General features: G+C 33.5%; 2 protein-coding genes across 9 annotated transcripts; both read right to left on the bottom strand.

Moving 5' to 3' along the window:
• Positions 1–1811: 1811 nt before the first annotated feature.
• On the bottom strand, positions 1812–4146 carry LOC107695290 (tumor necrosis factor receptor superfamily member 14-like). The gene is made up of 6 exons (XM_016495140.1): positions 4007–4146; positions 3737–3862; positions 3471–3620; positions 2885–2972; positions 2612–2803; positions 1812–2537 (listed from the first exon to the last, which is right to left on the bottom strand). The coding sequence occupies exons 1-6, from the start codon at positions 4137–4139 to the stop codon at positions 2483–2485; spliced, it is 744 nt and encodes a 247-aa protein (XP_016350626.1). The 5' UTR covers positions 4140–4146; the 3' UTR covers positions 1812–2482.
• A 55-nt stretch (positions 4147–4201) lies between these two features.
• Positions 4202–13056, bottom strand: LOC107695287 (tumor necrosis factor receptor superfamily member 14-like). 8 transcript variants are annotated; one of them, XM_016495126.1, is made up of 12 exons: positions 12356–13056; positions 11858–11885; positions 11695–11762; positions 9358–9725; positions 8955–9080; positions 8316–8471; positions 8072–8159; positions 7811–7995; positions 6335–6342; positions 6209–6248; positions 4731–4769; positions 4202–4278 (listed from the first exon to the last, which is right to left on the bottom strand). In XM_016495126.1, the coding sequence occupies exons 4-12, from the start codon at positions 9482–9484 to the stop codon at positions 4238–4240; spliced, it is 810 nt and encodes a 269-aa protein (XP_016350612.1). In that variant the 5' UTR covers positions 9485–9725; positions 11695–11762; positions 11858–11885; positions 12356–13056; the 3' UTR covers positions 4202–4237. The 8 variants fall into 8 exon arrangements, 7 of the variants coding, with proteins under 7 accessions (XP_016350612.1, XP_016350613.1, XP_016350615.1 ...); XM_016495127.1 differs by lacking the exons at positions 11695–11762; positions 11858–11885; XR_001634980.1 differs by lacking the exon at positions 4202–4278 and adding an exon at positions 5848–6002 and having other exon boundaries at positions 4734–4769; positions 11695–13053.
• Positions 13057–14892: the final 1836 nt, after the last annotated feature.

Here is a 14892-nt window from a genome sequence, read left to right as displayed (position 1 = left end):
GATGTAGTAGGGCAGGCTAAGTGCGCGTGGCTACGACACATATGTTCCCGCCCTCACCGTCACAGCACAAAAACACTAATAAAACTTAGTTTTGGAAAAAATACTTTGTATTACACGTATTTATATTATTTTGCTTTCTATTAATGCAATAGAGAATGAGGAGTTACGTCACGATCTTTTCACTCCGCATTGCATTTCGGGAAGGCGCCGCCATATTAGCAGGATACGCTATCCGTTCCCATGGTTACTTCTCATTCTCTATAAGGATAAATGCTTATCTTTTGTTTTGTTTTTGCCTTTAGTTAAACAACCATTCATTCTTCATTGTATCGTTTGCATGGAAGAGAAGCTATCTTATCGCACTGCATGATATGCACTGCATTTCTTTCTTAGGTTTTGTAGAATTTGTTTTACAGTGTTTACCCGATTAGCTTGAATACAGTGTCGCTCGCTGCTGCTTCAGTCATCATATGGTACATTATCCAAATAAAAGTGTGTGTTCAACAAGCTGACAGAAGTCGATCCATTTCTTTGTTGGAAACTTTTAAATGACAAAGTATAATTGTTGTCATTATAAATATTAATTTTTCCATGGCCACGGAGGAGAATCGGAGATTGTGGGTCACATTCAACGAACAGTCACGAACTCACTGTACTTTTTATATTTATTTCAACAAATGACAAGCAAAATCAAATCCCTAGGAGCTTGGGGAAAGTTTTGTAGCATTTTCAAATGCTGGTTAAATGTGCTAAGACAGTGATGCTAAAAGACATGCAGATGAGCCAGAATATCAACGCGACATGTTTAAATGTAAAGCGTTTTCCTCTCTTTAGAAAACTATTATATGTATATGTATATGTATATGTATATGTATATGTATATATATATATATATATATATATATATATATATATATGTGTGTGTGTGTGTGTGTGTGTGTGTGTGTGTGTGTGTGTTACATTTATAATTACTATTCCCGGCCTCCAGTTGAAACACACATTTTAAGATGGAATGTCACATGGAGTGTGTTGCATTGTAGGAAACCGTATTCCATGCAGTGTCCTCAGATGCATACATCAGATTTCACCAAATGTAGTAGGTAATCTGGGAATTCCATGCATAAAGAAAATTAACTTACTATTCACATTATACACATTGCATACTGCAATAGAGTAGGAGTTCTATGGTAGTATGCCATTCTGAACACAGCTTCCATACCGATTTCAGTGTACTTGAGTTATATTTAGCAGATTCTGGCAAATATAGTATTTGGGTATTCCATGCATACAGAAACCCAACACACCTTCTAGCTTAAAAGGGGTTTTCAACCCTGTCCTGAAGGCCCACAGCACTGCACATTTTGTATGTCTCCCTCATCTAACACGCCTGATTCAACCCGTCAGCTCAGAGACTGCAAGACCTGAACTGTCTTGTAAGGCAGACACAAAATGTGCCCTGCTGTGGGGCCTCCAGGACAGGTTTGAAAATCCCAGGCATAGAAGTTCCATACTTAACCTCAACAACTTGAAGGTCTTTGTCTACTTGCAGACTAAGCTTCTCCTATTTGGACGTCTTCATGCTTCAGCGAGACCTACATGGAAATCCCCTGAAGTCTTGCAGGTATCAAGTTTAGCCATATTCGAACGGAATTAGTTTTCATAATGTCTGTACAGGAATACTGTGAACGTCTGTAAGATATATTGCCGATTCATACAGGATACTCTGTTGTGAGGGGAAAATCACAGAGATCAGATTTTACTTGGCACAAAGTACAGATATTTACTGTGAATAATATAGTGATGCCATGATATTTGCTAGTTAAGGTTTTTATTAGTTATTTTTGCAGTGAATTTCAACCATGAAACATTCTGAATGTTGGTACAAAACATGTCTGAAAGAGAAGTGTCATGGGTTATTAATGTTTCTTAAATGTGTGATGTACATTATTATGAAGCAAATAGCTTGTCAGTATAATAGATACTACTAGAATTTACAGATTATTTATTCAAAGTATATACATATGATTACATATGAACTGTCAGAAATTCAGACATTAAATTGGGGGTGGGGGGGCTTAAATTTAATATATTTACAAATATGTGTCATCATGTCACAAAAATGATTCACAAATATAGTATATTGTGTTATACTGTGTACTAATTTCAGCGTATGCAAGTAACTGTTCAGGTACGAGGCATAGATTAATGTCAAAATTTCTGATGAATGATTCATAAACTTTACCATGGTAATCAATAGTGAGTGCATCCATTATCCATTTCAGTTTTTTTAATAAAAAGGGTTAAGAATAATACATAATTTTATGTTATATATAACAAGAGAACACATGTATGCATAGTGTTCTCTCTCTCAGTAAATAGCTGGTCTACCTTAAGAAACCAATATTTCTGTTTCTTTTTTGAGTTCTCTTTTTGTTTCAGCTTTGACTGGTTGAAATGTATTAAGTAACATCAAGTCCATGGATTATATGTATACGCATTTTAAAAGCCCTCCACCAACATTTCGGAACTGGACAGACCTGAAATATAAAAATCCCATTATTCAGACAAATGTAAAGTATATTATGATGGGGGAAAATTGTCAAAGCCTTACCTTATCCCTGGACGAGCCTTTGACTTGTGCTTGAATATGACATACTGGGTTACTGAGACTCCAATAACAACAACAACAATGACCGCAACAGTAGTTATGATTCCAACAACAAGACCATTTGGAGTGTGTTCACATCTAGCATCAGATGACATTGTTCCCGTTTTTATTTGTTTACGTCCCATACTCTGACATCTGTAGACATGCAACGGTGTGATGTTAGCACGTCCAAACGTATTAGAATGGGAATTTAATGTAAAACTTTGTATTACTCACAATGTATGTGGCTGACAAGCTGTGAAAGTGCCATCAGAGTAGGTGCCATTAATGCATTCACCACATACAGTATCAGTGTTTGCTGTTCCTGTAAAGATATTAAGACACTGAGTTCCTTAACTGTTTCATTAGATTAACACTACAGGGATTTTCACACTAAGTATTAAATGTCGTAGAGTTGTTTAGCATTTAACATTATTCAAGTACTGTTAACAGTACACACGTCGGGTCAGTTATTATAAATTCGGTAACATTTGACAATAAGATTGAATTATTTTTAAACATTAGTCAATAGTTAAAGGTGCAGTATGTAATATTGAAAATCGGTACTGCAGTCCAAATTCAAAATATTGGAGAGCGTTGTTTTATACTATTTCTGCAGATACAGTCATATATAGCTGTAGAATTTGCATCACAATAAAGCTGTGTATAGTATTATGAAATATATTAAATAAGGTCTAGTTTAGTAAGTATTTTGTATTCTTATCTGCCTATTCTAATATGCAAGTAACTTGTGAGTAGTATTTGCCAATGATTTGTTATCTCACTTTAGTAATATTTACACAGAAAATGTGAACATCTGTACCTCTTTGTTGGATGTATTCTCCAGGTTTACACTGAGAATGTTTAACAGCTAATCTACAGCGGCCTTTTTCTTGGACCATACAGGAGAATCCTTCTAGTGGCTCACAAACTGTATCTGATAACCGTGTACAGGCCTTCTGTATCCTTAAACCTAAATATATTGAAACAAAGCAGTTGTTTATTATTGAAGATTGAAACATGTTAAATGATTGTATACTTTTGCGTAACCTTAACTCGCTGCTAAAAGAATACATGTGAAACACTCACCTTCATCACAGGCCGAGCAGGGAAAGCATATTTCAAGGCCATTAGACTCATCAGTGTATGTGAATGTATTACAGGGTGCACAAGTTGTGCTGGTATCCACTGTGCAATGCCATAAAACACGGTTACCTTTAAAAAGTATATAGGATATTAGAAACTTTTTTATGGAAGTCCTACGTCAAGACATCTTGCAATTCTCCTTGTAAACAATACTACCTATTGGACTTAAAAACAAAAATTATTTTCTTTTATTACTGTGAACTATTTACTAACCAGGTGCACACATAGGGCAGCAATGTCCGTTTATCTCATATTCAGCACGGGCACAGACACAATAAGCTAGTTCTAGGTATAGAAAGGCAATAGAAACGATGTATAAAATAATCAACAAAATCGGCATTTTCATAAAGATGTAAAATTGGTCAGCTCAGTATGTCTGTGCAAAGAGCTGATAGTGGATTTAGTGTTCCCATCAGACTTCAGAAGCACTTCTGTGTGTTGAATTTAGCAGGTTCTGATCATCGTTTTCTGATGGATTTCCTTTTCTGTGGAGTGGGAAAAAAAATCAGTAAAGGACACAAAAGTAGCAGATTTAAGTAACAAATTGTTGGTAGGTATGTCACCCACAACCAAAAAGTTTTGAATCAACTATTGAATATTGTTTAATGTAATTTTTCATGTAAACATGACTTTTAGTATTCACATGCTTTCAAAAATGTATTAGTCGAGGTTTCATTTATTGACATCAGTTAACGACATAACTACATGAACTAACAATTAACAATACTTCTACAGCATTTATTAATCTTAGTTAATGTTAATCTAAAAATGTAGTATTTTAAATAAAGTAATTTAAAAAGCAACTGCTTTGACAAGAACATAATTTCTTTCTTCTCCAGATCCTCAAAATATATATTTGGCATTACCCAATCAACTTGACAAGCAGTGAATACATTAAATCCATTTACCAACACGAGAGCATAAGAAAAGCACTTACTTGAAAGGAATGAGATGTTTCTCTCAGCTGCAGACCAATCTATTGAGCGGGGAGGCAACAGTAATGAATACAGCATGAGAAAAACTTGTGACTTAAAAGTGACTGGTTGTGTGCGATTCTTTGCACAGTGGATACAAAGTATCCCATTAAGATATTATTACACTTATTCAGTGGCTGTAATAAAGTGAGCTTGAGCTTGATCTACTTTCAATCTTTAAACATGCTTCAGCTCTTCAAACACTGCTTAGTTTAATTTGACAAACTTGAGGTAACTAGTCTAAAAACATGACGGCATAAATTTGTTTTACAAAAAAAAAAACGTATTTACCATAATGTATATAATTTATATAGCACATTTCCCAAAAGTAAGCCATGTTCAAATAGTAGGACACAACATCATTTTCTTGACCCTTTTAAATAAAGATTGAATATTTATTTTATATATTTTATTACACAAATGTATACATTTTAAGTATGTGGAGCTTTTGATTTGTTAGATTTGTATTTTTTTTTTCATGACGCATTCAAACTGTTGGGCATGACTTGATACTGGCACAGAACAGAACAGAACAGAAGGAAAAAGATGTCATTGTTTCAGCTGGAGGGGAAAAAAACCATCAAACAATGACTGATGTGTATGTGGAGTCTTTTTTGTATCTGTAGTGTAAGCTAATCATTGTCCATCGGGTCAGAGTCATTTCTATGTTCCCAGGATTCTGTGTTCACCAGAATTACATGGCACATAATGTACACATGACAAAATGTCCTAATATATCAGAATGAACTGGGGCCATATTCACAAAACATCAAGGCTAAAAGTAGCTACTAAACTCAATAATGTTAACTGTTTTTAGTTAAAAAGAGAATTTCACAAAACATTTTAGCACTAAAACCATGCAGCTAAAACAAGAGGACTCCTAAGTCACTAAGACTAAATCACAAACAATATTAAAATAATAACAAACATTTTAGAAACATTTCACGATTATTTCCCTAGTTAAAAGTTGGGCAAGTTCTTTTAAGTTTGCACAGTGTCTATCAGCCATGATTATTCTAGTCTGTTAATTAAATGGCTGCTTATTTGCATAAATGTAAATGTAAGAGGATTAGTAATCACTTTCTGTGGCTCAACCCGATAAATTCCAGGCATGATAACTCTTTCAGTGAATGTGGTGAAATATGTGAGTAGTTTAGAAACTGTAGTCAATCCCTAGGTTCTTAGGACTTGTTCTTCTATTCCAAATGATTCAACATTTATCCTGCCGCCAACAACTGAAAAAAACAATGAAGCATTTCTTTTCAGCTTACAAAAGCACAAGGAAAGTTTTCATTATTTGTACAGTCAAACCATAGGAGACCAAAAAATTATAGAATTCACATAATTAAAATCTTATATTATGTAATTGAAGTTTCTCATCATGTATATAAGCTGAATAATTGTGTCTTGTATGTCTGTCTATGATATACTTTATTCTTACCTTTTGAACTGTGTTTTTCATGTAAACCATTTCCTGTTTCCTTTTGAACAAAACCAAACACACATTTTTAAAACATAGTAAATATTTTTTACCTTCTATTTCATGTGAAGAAAAAGTTTAATATACCTGCAACCCTGTATGAAAAGAAGAGAGAGAATAGTACAAGTATTAATGTATTTAACAATGTTTTTCAAATACATCTTTTATGCTCACCAAAGATGTATTTGCTCAAAAATACTGTAAAACATTAATACTGTAAAATATTATTACAATTTAAAAGAACTGTTTTATATTTTAATGTATTTTAAAATAGTATACATTGGATGGCAAAGCTGGATTTATTTTATGAATCTTTCATAAATCATTCTAATATAATTCTAATATGATATTAATAATAGTTATTATTATCATGGTTAAAAATTGTTTTTGCTGCTGAATATTTTTGTGGAAACCCTGATGTAATTTATTTCACGTTACTTTGATGTATAGAAATTTCGTCACGTGACACACAACAGCACTCCTATTTTATTTTTCCTTTTTATTCGAAACATTCTCAAACGCATTAACTATATCATGAAATATCTTGATTCTCACCTTTATAGATTATGTTAGTTGATCTATAGTGAGCGATGGTCAAAGTAGCATAATAATGTAGTCTATTAATAATAATAATAATAATAAAAACCTCTCTGTTTACTTAATTAACAGATATGGGTGTCATGCCATAACATATTTTTAATACGACTGACTTTATATTTAATGTGAATTTAACATTGAAAGTTAATGTGAATAAAAACATTGTAAGTTAGGCTACTTATCATAACACTTTCATTGTACTGAAAGAGCAAAGAACATTTCTACATTATGAAAGAACATTTTCACTGACAGTCTAGTTCAAGCACTCTCAAAAACTCCCATTAAAATCACTGAAGCTGTTTACACTGTGAAATGAATATCTTATTTACAGATTCATACACACATCTGCAGTTTATTGTTTCTAACGAGAGAATTCGCCAGAAAGAGGTGTTCAGTCAGCGAGCCAGTGAACAAAACACCGGCATTTTAGCGATGTCTCATCTGAACGCCTCTGATTGGTCATTGCATTCATAAGCTCAACAGCATCGTGTGTGATTGGTTATAATGCGCAGTGCTGTAAAAAAACGTCGACGCGTCTGTCTCTGGCTCAGCGCCAGCCAGCGAACGCAGTTTTGAATTTAGCAGCTGATGATGATATGAAGCGCTGAACAATTTAATCATGCTGGTGTGATTGTTTCTAATATAGAAAATATTATTCGGCTATTTTTTGTCTTTTGGAAGCTGCATTCAAAATCCACTTGGCTCAAAAATCTGAGGGGGCTTTTGAATGGGCATGACACCTCTGAGCACAACTGTTATCTACATTGATAATAAGAAAAAAATGTTTATTGAGCACCAAATCAGCAAAAATCTGTGTAATCCTCTCTACATCACCATAATTTTTAAGTGCAGCAATGATTCAAAGTGCCCCAGCCTCAAATGATTGTTGAATTTTCATAGAAAATTCCCTTATAGAAAAAAACAACTATAGATCTCATACTACAAAAATAACCGAATAAAGCTTACCTGAACTTTTAGATAGTTTCTTCTTCCGAATGTGTTTAAATATTAAAACACTTACTACTGTAATTAATATTAAAGTAACTATAACACTAGAGGCAATGATTGCTACAGCAGTAGGGGGATTTCCACATTCAGAGTCTGATGAATGTGTTCCTGGATTTGTTTCAGCAAGTCCCATGGCCTCACATCTATGAATAATATCCAGGATCAGATTTGTTGAAAAATGATCAACAGCACACATAAACAGCATAAGTGTGCACTTACTTTGTATGTGGTAAACAGGATGAGAAAGATCCGTTTGAATATGTGTCACCTGTACAGTCAGCACATACAGTATCTGTGGAACCAGTACCTGCAGAGACAGTCAGCATAAGGTTCAAATTAAACTGTCACTGTTATATTTGTCTATAAATCTCTTCCTTCTATTACAATTCATGCAGCACAATAAACAATGTTTACTGTATGTTAATATAATATGATTTATATGATTTTTTTTTTTATCATTTACCTGCTTGTTTGATATATTGTCCAGGGTTACATTTAGAATGTCGCACAGCTAAAGTGCAGCTGCCTTTCTTTTTTTCAATGCAGTAGAATCTCTCCAGTGGCCCACAAACAGCATCTGATGACCGAGTGCATACTTCACTCAGTCTTAAACCTCGGTCTAGGATGAAAAATATAATGTGTTAAGTTACTTGTCTTTTAGAAGACACCTTCGCAGTTGCATCTGAAGAGTACACTCTAAAAAATAAAGGTGCTTCATGATGCCATAGAAGAACCTTTTTGTCTAAATGGTTCCATAAAGAACCTTTAACATCTGAAGAACCTTTCTGTTTCACAAAAGGTTCTTTGTGGAGAAAGAAGGTTCTTCAGATTATAAAAAGTTAAGACAGAGACGGTTCTTTAAAGAACCATTGACTGAATGGTTCTTTGTGGAACCAAAAATGGTTCTTCCATGGCATCGCTGTGAAGAACCTTTTAAGCACCTTTATTTTTAAGAGTGTACATTATATTCTTTTCAGGGACAGTTTCCTGGAGCAACTAACTTGCAACTCTTCAGATCTTTAATCACTTGAATTAACAGACATGATTTTTCACCAACAATTTAAAATTTTCAGATGAACATATATAAAGTTGAAACACTCACTTGCATCACATACAGTACAGGGAAAGCATTCCATGAGGCCATTTGGTTCATCAAGGAAAGTTAATGGAGGGCATGGAACACAAGTTGTGCTGGTGTCATCTGTGCAGTGCCAACGAACACGGTTTCCTTAATAGGCAGCACACAAAATTGGTTCTTGATTTCTGACAATATTGAATCATATTTTAACGATTTTGAAAATGTAAGTATTAGAAATTTCTTAAGTAAAAGAAAAACCGGCTATAATTTGTATATATTTATTTTCTTTTCTTTTTAACAAACAAATGCTTTATGGCAGAATAAAGCAGATTACTTTCACTACGGAAATAATATATTTTAACAAATTTCTAATACTGTAACAGTAAATAAACATAAAGACAATATATGCTATAACTTGCAGTCTTACCAGGGGCACACATTGGGCAGCATTGCTTGTCTATCTTATATTCAGCACGAGCACATTGACAAGAACAAAGATCATAATTAAGAGGAACAATAAGTGTAATAAGAATAATAATCTTTAAAGCGAACATGGTCACAGTCTAGATCTACTTAGTTAATGTAACATTACAGTGCTGTTCAGCACAATCTTCAGACACTTCACATGCTAGGATGTTGGTTGATGTGTGCCTTAACAGTAAACCGTATGGAGGGATTTTCATAGAAAACTGAGAGACAAGGCAACAGTAGTTCAAGATTCTTCAAGACTCAGTTCTTGTACAGGTCGTGTTTCCACAGGCTTCTTGCAGACATATGCATTCTTTGGAAAACAAACTGAAACAGAAAAGGCAGAAAAAGGATTAGCTCATTGTAAACCTCCTTGTTCATACACTAGAAAATGATGGTTATTTTAGGGTGGAAAAACTCTTTTAATTGTTTAACGGTTAGTTTCCTTACTCTATGGTGAAAAACTGTAATAGATCTAATGGGCATTTCGTGTAATTTTACAGTAAAATACTGCTTCTTAGTTTTTTCTTATCAGTTAAGTATATTAAAGTTTTATGTTACATCTTATGTTAAATTAATGTCTACTGAAATTATTTTAGTGACGTGAGTAACCATGATGCTGTTTTGTATTTTTGTGACAGATTTTAATTTGGTATATGAACATCATTTCAGTTAATAAAATATGTTTTTGACTGAATATTTAAGTTTGCAAAACTTAAAATTTTGCTAACATATTTTACAGTAAAGTTCTGACAACTGCCAATTTGACTGTAAATTTCATTTTTTATGGTGTTTCTTCAACCAAGGACATGTTTCACACTCTCACAGGTTTACTTATTTGTTTACTAACAATGTTCAACAGTTATGCATCATAAGGAAATATAAATTATTATTGACCCTGAACATAAAAAAACACATAAAGAAATAAATCCAAACAGAAACACAAAATAAATGTAATGAAGCCAAGTTAAAGTGTAATGTTGTGACAATGTTTTTATGTCCATCATTATGCATTTTGGTGTAACTGAATGGCAGTTCTCTCTGCAGATGATGAGGTTGTGGGATGTCACAGCATCTGGCTGTGTAGAAATACACAAATGAGTTTAGACGGTGGGTGTCTTTCATTTGTTTAAGTAAAAGCAATAAAGTTTATGAGCCCTTTACAATGTTAGAACGAAAAGGTGATTAACAATAATGGTATAGATTTAATGTGTTTGTGACTGGGCATGTTTATGCACAGTTGAAAACTTGATAACAATATGGATCATAAATTCCAACATGTGTGGTGGTCATGAAAATGTAAGTGGAAAAAAAAGAAATGAATCTTTCTTCCTTTTCTTCTCATTTGCTCTATGGAAGCAGTAATATTCGTTGTATCATCGATCGATTGCTTTTCCCTTTGGAGCGTTCACCTGTTGGGGGAGGGGGCGCGCTGCTCAGACAATACAGACGCTGGCAGTGAGAAAGCAGCTCCGTGTCCTGTGTTCATTTTATATACATTTGTATCTCCCCTTATCAGGTATGTAATGCACATGGTGTGAATGTGAAAATATTATGGAGTATGTCAGTTATTGAGTAGTTGTCAGTATCTGAATAGTTGAAGAAATTGTTTTGTAAGAGTTGATACCAAGTTCGCTGTGTATCCTAATTGTGCTAGTCATCACATGCTAGTAATGGAGAAAACGTGGTCATACAAATACTGCATTTAGTGCAGGAAAGATGAATGTATATTTTTTGAGAATTAAGTGTAAATTTGTGTTCTAAAAGTTTATTAATCCGTTTATATACATTCCTGTATTTGAAATATAAATCCCTGGTGAGTTAAGTTAAAAATGCGTATGGGAAAATGTATAACAGTTAATTAAATCAAGTTTACACAATGTGCATGTTAAAAGTGCAGTTAAAGTGAATATATACTTAAGGTGAAATTGTGAACGTGAAATGCTGTGAGATCTTAAAGACATATTAAAAATGTGTTAAAAGGGATATTAAATCCTGAGATACTTGTATAATTCATATATTTAAATTGATGTTGTACAAAACAGCTTCATTCATCTCATAGTACTGTTAAAAAGAATGTATTCCATGTATATTGAATAACTAAGTTTATTTTTTATTGAGTTGTTATTGGAGAAACCGGTTAAAACACTGAGAAACTGGTTAAAACACTTTATTGTTGCTCAGACAATACAGACGCTGGCAGTGAGAAAGCAGCTCCGTGTCCTGTGTTCATTTTATATACATTTGTATCTCCCCTTATCAGGCGGTGAGGGTGCTACACATGCTTGTCACTTACTTGCTTATTAGTGTAGAAGAGGAGAGAACTATCCTCAACTAAGCTGGTCAGAGCTGATCATGCATGTTCTGTAAAAAAAAAAGAAAAGTTAAAACGTACACAATTGGTAGGAGACCAGTTACAATTTTAAAGTTAAATTCATGGGCATTTTAAAGTAGCCTACCTGTTAAGGGTGTAGTTGGATGGTTGATCTCGAGAAAATCAACAACGTAATAAATGTAATAGAGTAATAAATATGAGACAAAGGTAAATTAATAAAAGTTATGCATAAAAGGCAAAAAAACCCCTGAAATATTCATTTCGATACAAATCGATTTCTGGGAAGCGCACAGAGCTGAAGAAATTTGTTATGAAAACAGTCGGTAAAATATAATCGTTTACTTAATAAAAACGATACTAAATTGGATTAACAGGAAACAACTCCGCTGTGGAGCAGATGGATAAAAATCACTTTACAAATCAATCAAAATTAATAAAATAAAGAAATAACACGATCATAATAATATTATCATAGTAATTTAAAGAGAAAACTGGAGACGGGTATAGCCTAGGCTATATTGGTCGTTATTTGTCAACTGCCTTCAAAATTCGGACATTTTTAAATAAGTCTCGTGAGCAGGTCACGAGTTTTCCTCAAAAATAAAACTTTAAAACCACTTACCACTAGATATAGGGCGAATATCACTTCTTTTTCTTTCACAAAACATTGGTCACAGACATTTCAAAAAGTAGAAGTATAGCCTCAAAAAAAGTAAAAGTATTGTTTAGCCTAAATATGGCGTTTCAGAGTTGGGCGGGTCGATCCTGAAGTATCCATGTTTCGAAAGGATGGAAAAAATATCGATCTTGAGGTGTTTTTTAAAACAAGTTATTGTTATTAGCGAATAATTGTGTATAACTATTCCTCCTGCTCGTCGAACATATAAGCAATTGCTCAAAGACAGAACCAATCAATTACAGAGTGTTCGTTGCTGACGCTTCGCTCACAGTCAGTGCTTGTTCAAGGGCTATTTCCCAAAATCATAAGCATAAGTAAATCTTAAAAAAAAAAAAAAAAAAACACTTTTCCACCACTGGTCTCTGATCAGCTTGGCTCACGACGCGTACACAACTGCTCAGAATGCTGCTTACGTCAGTAAGACTGATTTAAAGAAATGAATAGCCTACTTTTATTCAGCAAGGTTTAATAGAGAATGAGGAGTTACGTCACGATCTTTTCACTCCGCATTGCATTTCGGGAAGGCGCCGCCATATTAGCATGATACGCTATCCGTTCCCATGGTTACTTCTCATTCTCTATAAGGATAAATGCTTATTAGGGCCCAAGCCAGTAAGGCGAGGGCCCTATTGTTTTTCTTAGGATTATTCTTATTATTATTACGATTCTTCTTATTTTTTTCCAAGGTTATTGGGGCTTTTGGGGCCCTTAATGTGCTCAAAAACTCTTGAAAATTGGCACACACCTTGGAATCTGCGGCCATTAGAGCCGGGCAGAGACTGGTACACGGGCGTGGCACAGGGGCTCTACAGCGCCCCCTGGAATACGGTGGGACATATATCATACATACTTGCACGTATACATATGAAACTCGGTACACATATAGATCACATCGAGCCAAACAACTTTCACACTGCATGTCATAAGCTCTGCCCAACAGGAAGTTGGCTATTTAGGGTTTTGTGAAAAGCACATGCTCTGGAATTTGTGATACTCGTCGAGAATAATGACAAAACACGGCAGATGTGAAACTGTTGAGGGAATATTGATATCGTAAATGCTGTTGCCATGGCAACGTGTCAAACTTTAACATTAGTTTTCTGTGTTTTTGAAACAGATAACATGCTTATGTTTCCTGAAACTCGACACACACATCAGCATTAATGATAGTTAGACACTGGAAAAAGCTCAAAAGGGCGTGGAAGAGGCACTCTATAGCGCCACCTTTTGTCAAAACTTGGGGGGTTAGTTTTAGCTACAGTCAACAAACTTGATACATGTATTGTACTCAACAAGCCGGACAACTTTCTAATTTACAGTCATTAGCTACGACCAACAGGAAGTCGGCTATTGTGGTTTGAATATGGATTTTTATCCTATATCCTCTCTCACTGATAGGATAATAAATATTTTAAGTCTGACACTTTACTGCTCATTTCAATTAATTAGAATAAGGAACAAATACATACAAATAAGTTAATGTGTACTTTACTGGTAATATATTTTTATATAATTATTTCACAAATGCTTATAGGTTATTAAAATAATTTAAAAAAATGGTTATAGATCAGAAAACATGTTGGTAACAAGTTACAATACTGTCTCTTAGGTTAACATTAGGTAATGCATTAACTAGCATGAACTAACAATGAACAATATATGTTTACAGCATGTATTAATCTTTTTAATGTTAATAAATAAAAATAGTAATGTTCATGTGAATTCACATTACATAAACTAATGTTAAAAGGTACAACTTTAAATTTTAATAATGTATTAATACATTTTGGACTTAATATTAAATATCATTAATAAATGCTGTATAAATATTGTTCATGTTAACTAATAGTTAAAATATATAGTTTTGTAACATTAGTTAATTCACAACTAACATAAAGTAAGTATAAACAATATGTTTTTACTGTATTTATTTGTGTTGGTAAAAAAAATTTCATCTTAGTTCATGGTACAGTAACTGATGTGCATTAACTATACATTTTAATAAATAATGTAGTAGTCAATTTTGAACATGATAATGACTGAGATTCATAAATACTATATAAATATTGTTCATGTTAACATAGTTATATAATATTAAAAACTATGACATCCTGTGACACGACATTCATCTGAATTTACATAATCTCATGGATGTAACAGTAAAACAGTTCAGCTCACAGATGAAGACTAAGCTGTAATGCAGGCAAAAATATTTCACAAATGCTTATAGATCAATCAAATTGTTAAAAATGCTTTAAAGGTTTTAAAGGTTTTGGTAACACTTTACAATACCTCATTTGTTAACATTAACAACAGTAAATGCATGAACTAAAAAAACTAACAATGACAAATATATTTTTACAACATTTATTAATGTTTGTTGATGTTAGTTAATCAAAATGTTAATGTTAATTCACAGTGCATTATCTAATGTTAACAGATAAAAAAGTGGGGGTGAGAGAGAGAGAGAGAGAGAGAGC

The sequence above is a fragment of the Sinocyclocheilus anshuiensis genome, unplaced genomic scaffold (assembly GCF_001515605.1).
Source record: "Sinocyclocheilus anshuiensis isolate Anshui unplaced genomic scaffold, SAMN03320099.WGS_v1.1 scaffold122, whole genome shotgun sequence".
Taxonomy (NCBI): Eukaryota; Metazoa; Chordata; class Actinopteri; order Cypriniformes; family Cyprinidae; genus Sinocyclocheilus; species Sinocyclocheilus anshuiensis.
Note: the sequence above shows the minus strand (reverse complement) of the source record. Positions and strands in the feature narration are given on the sequence as shown.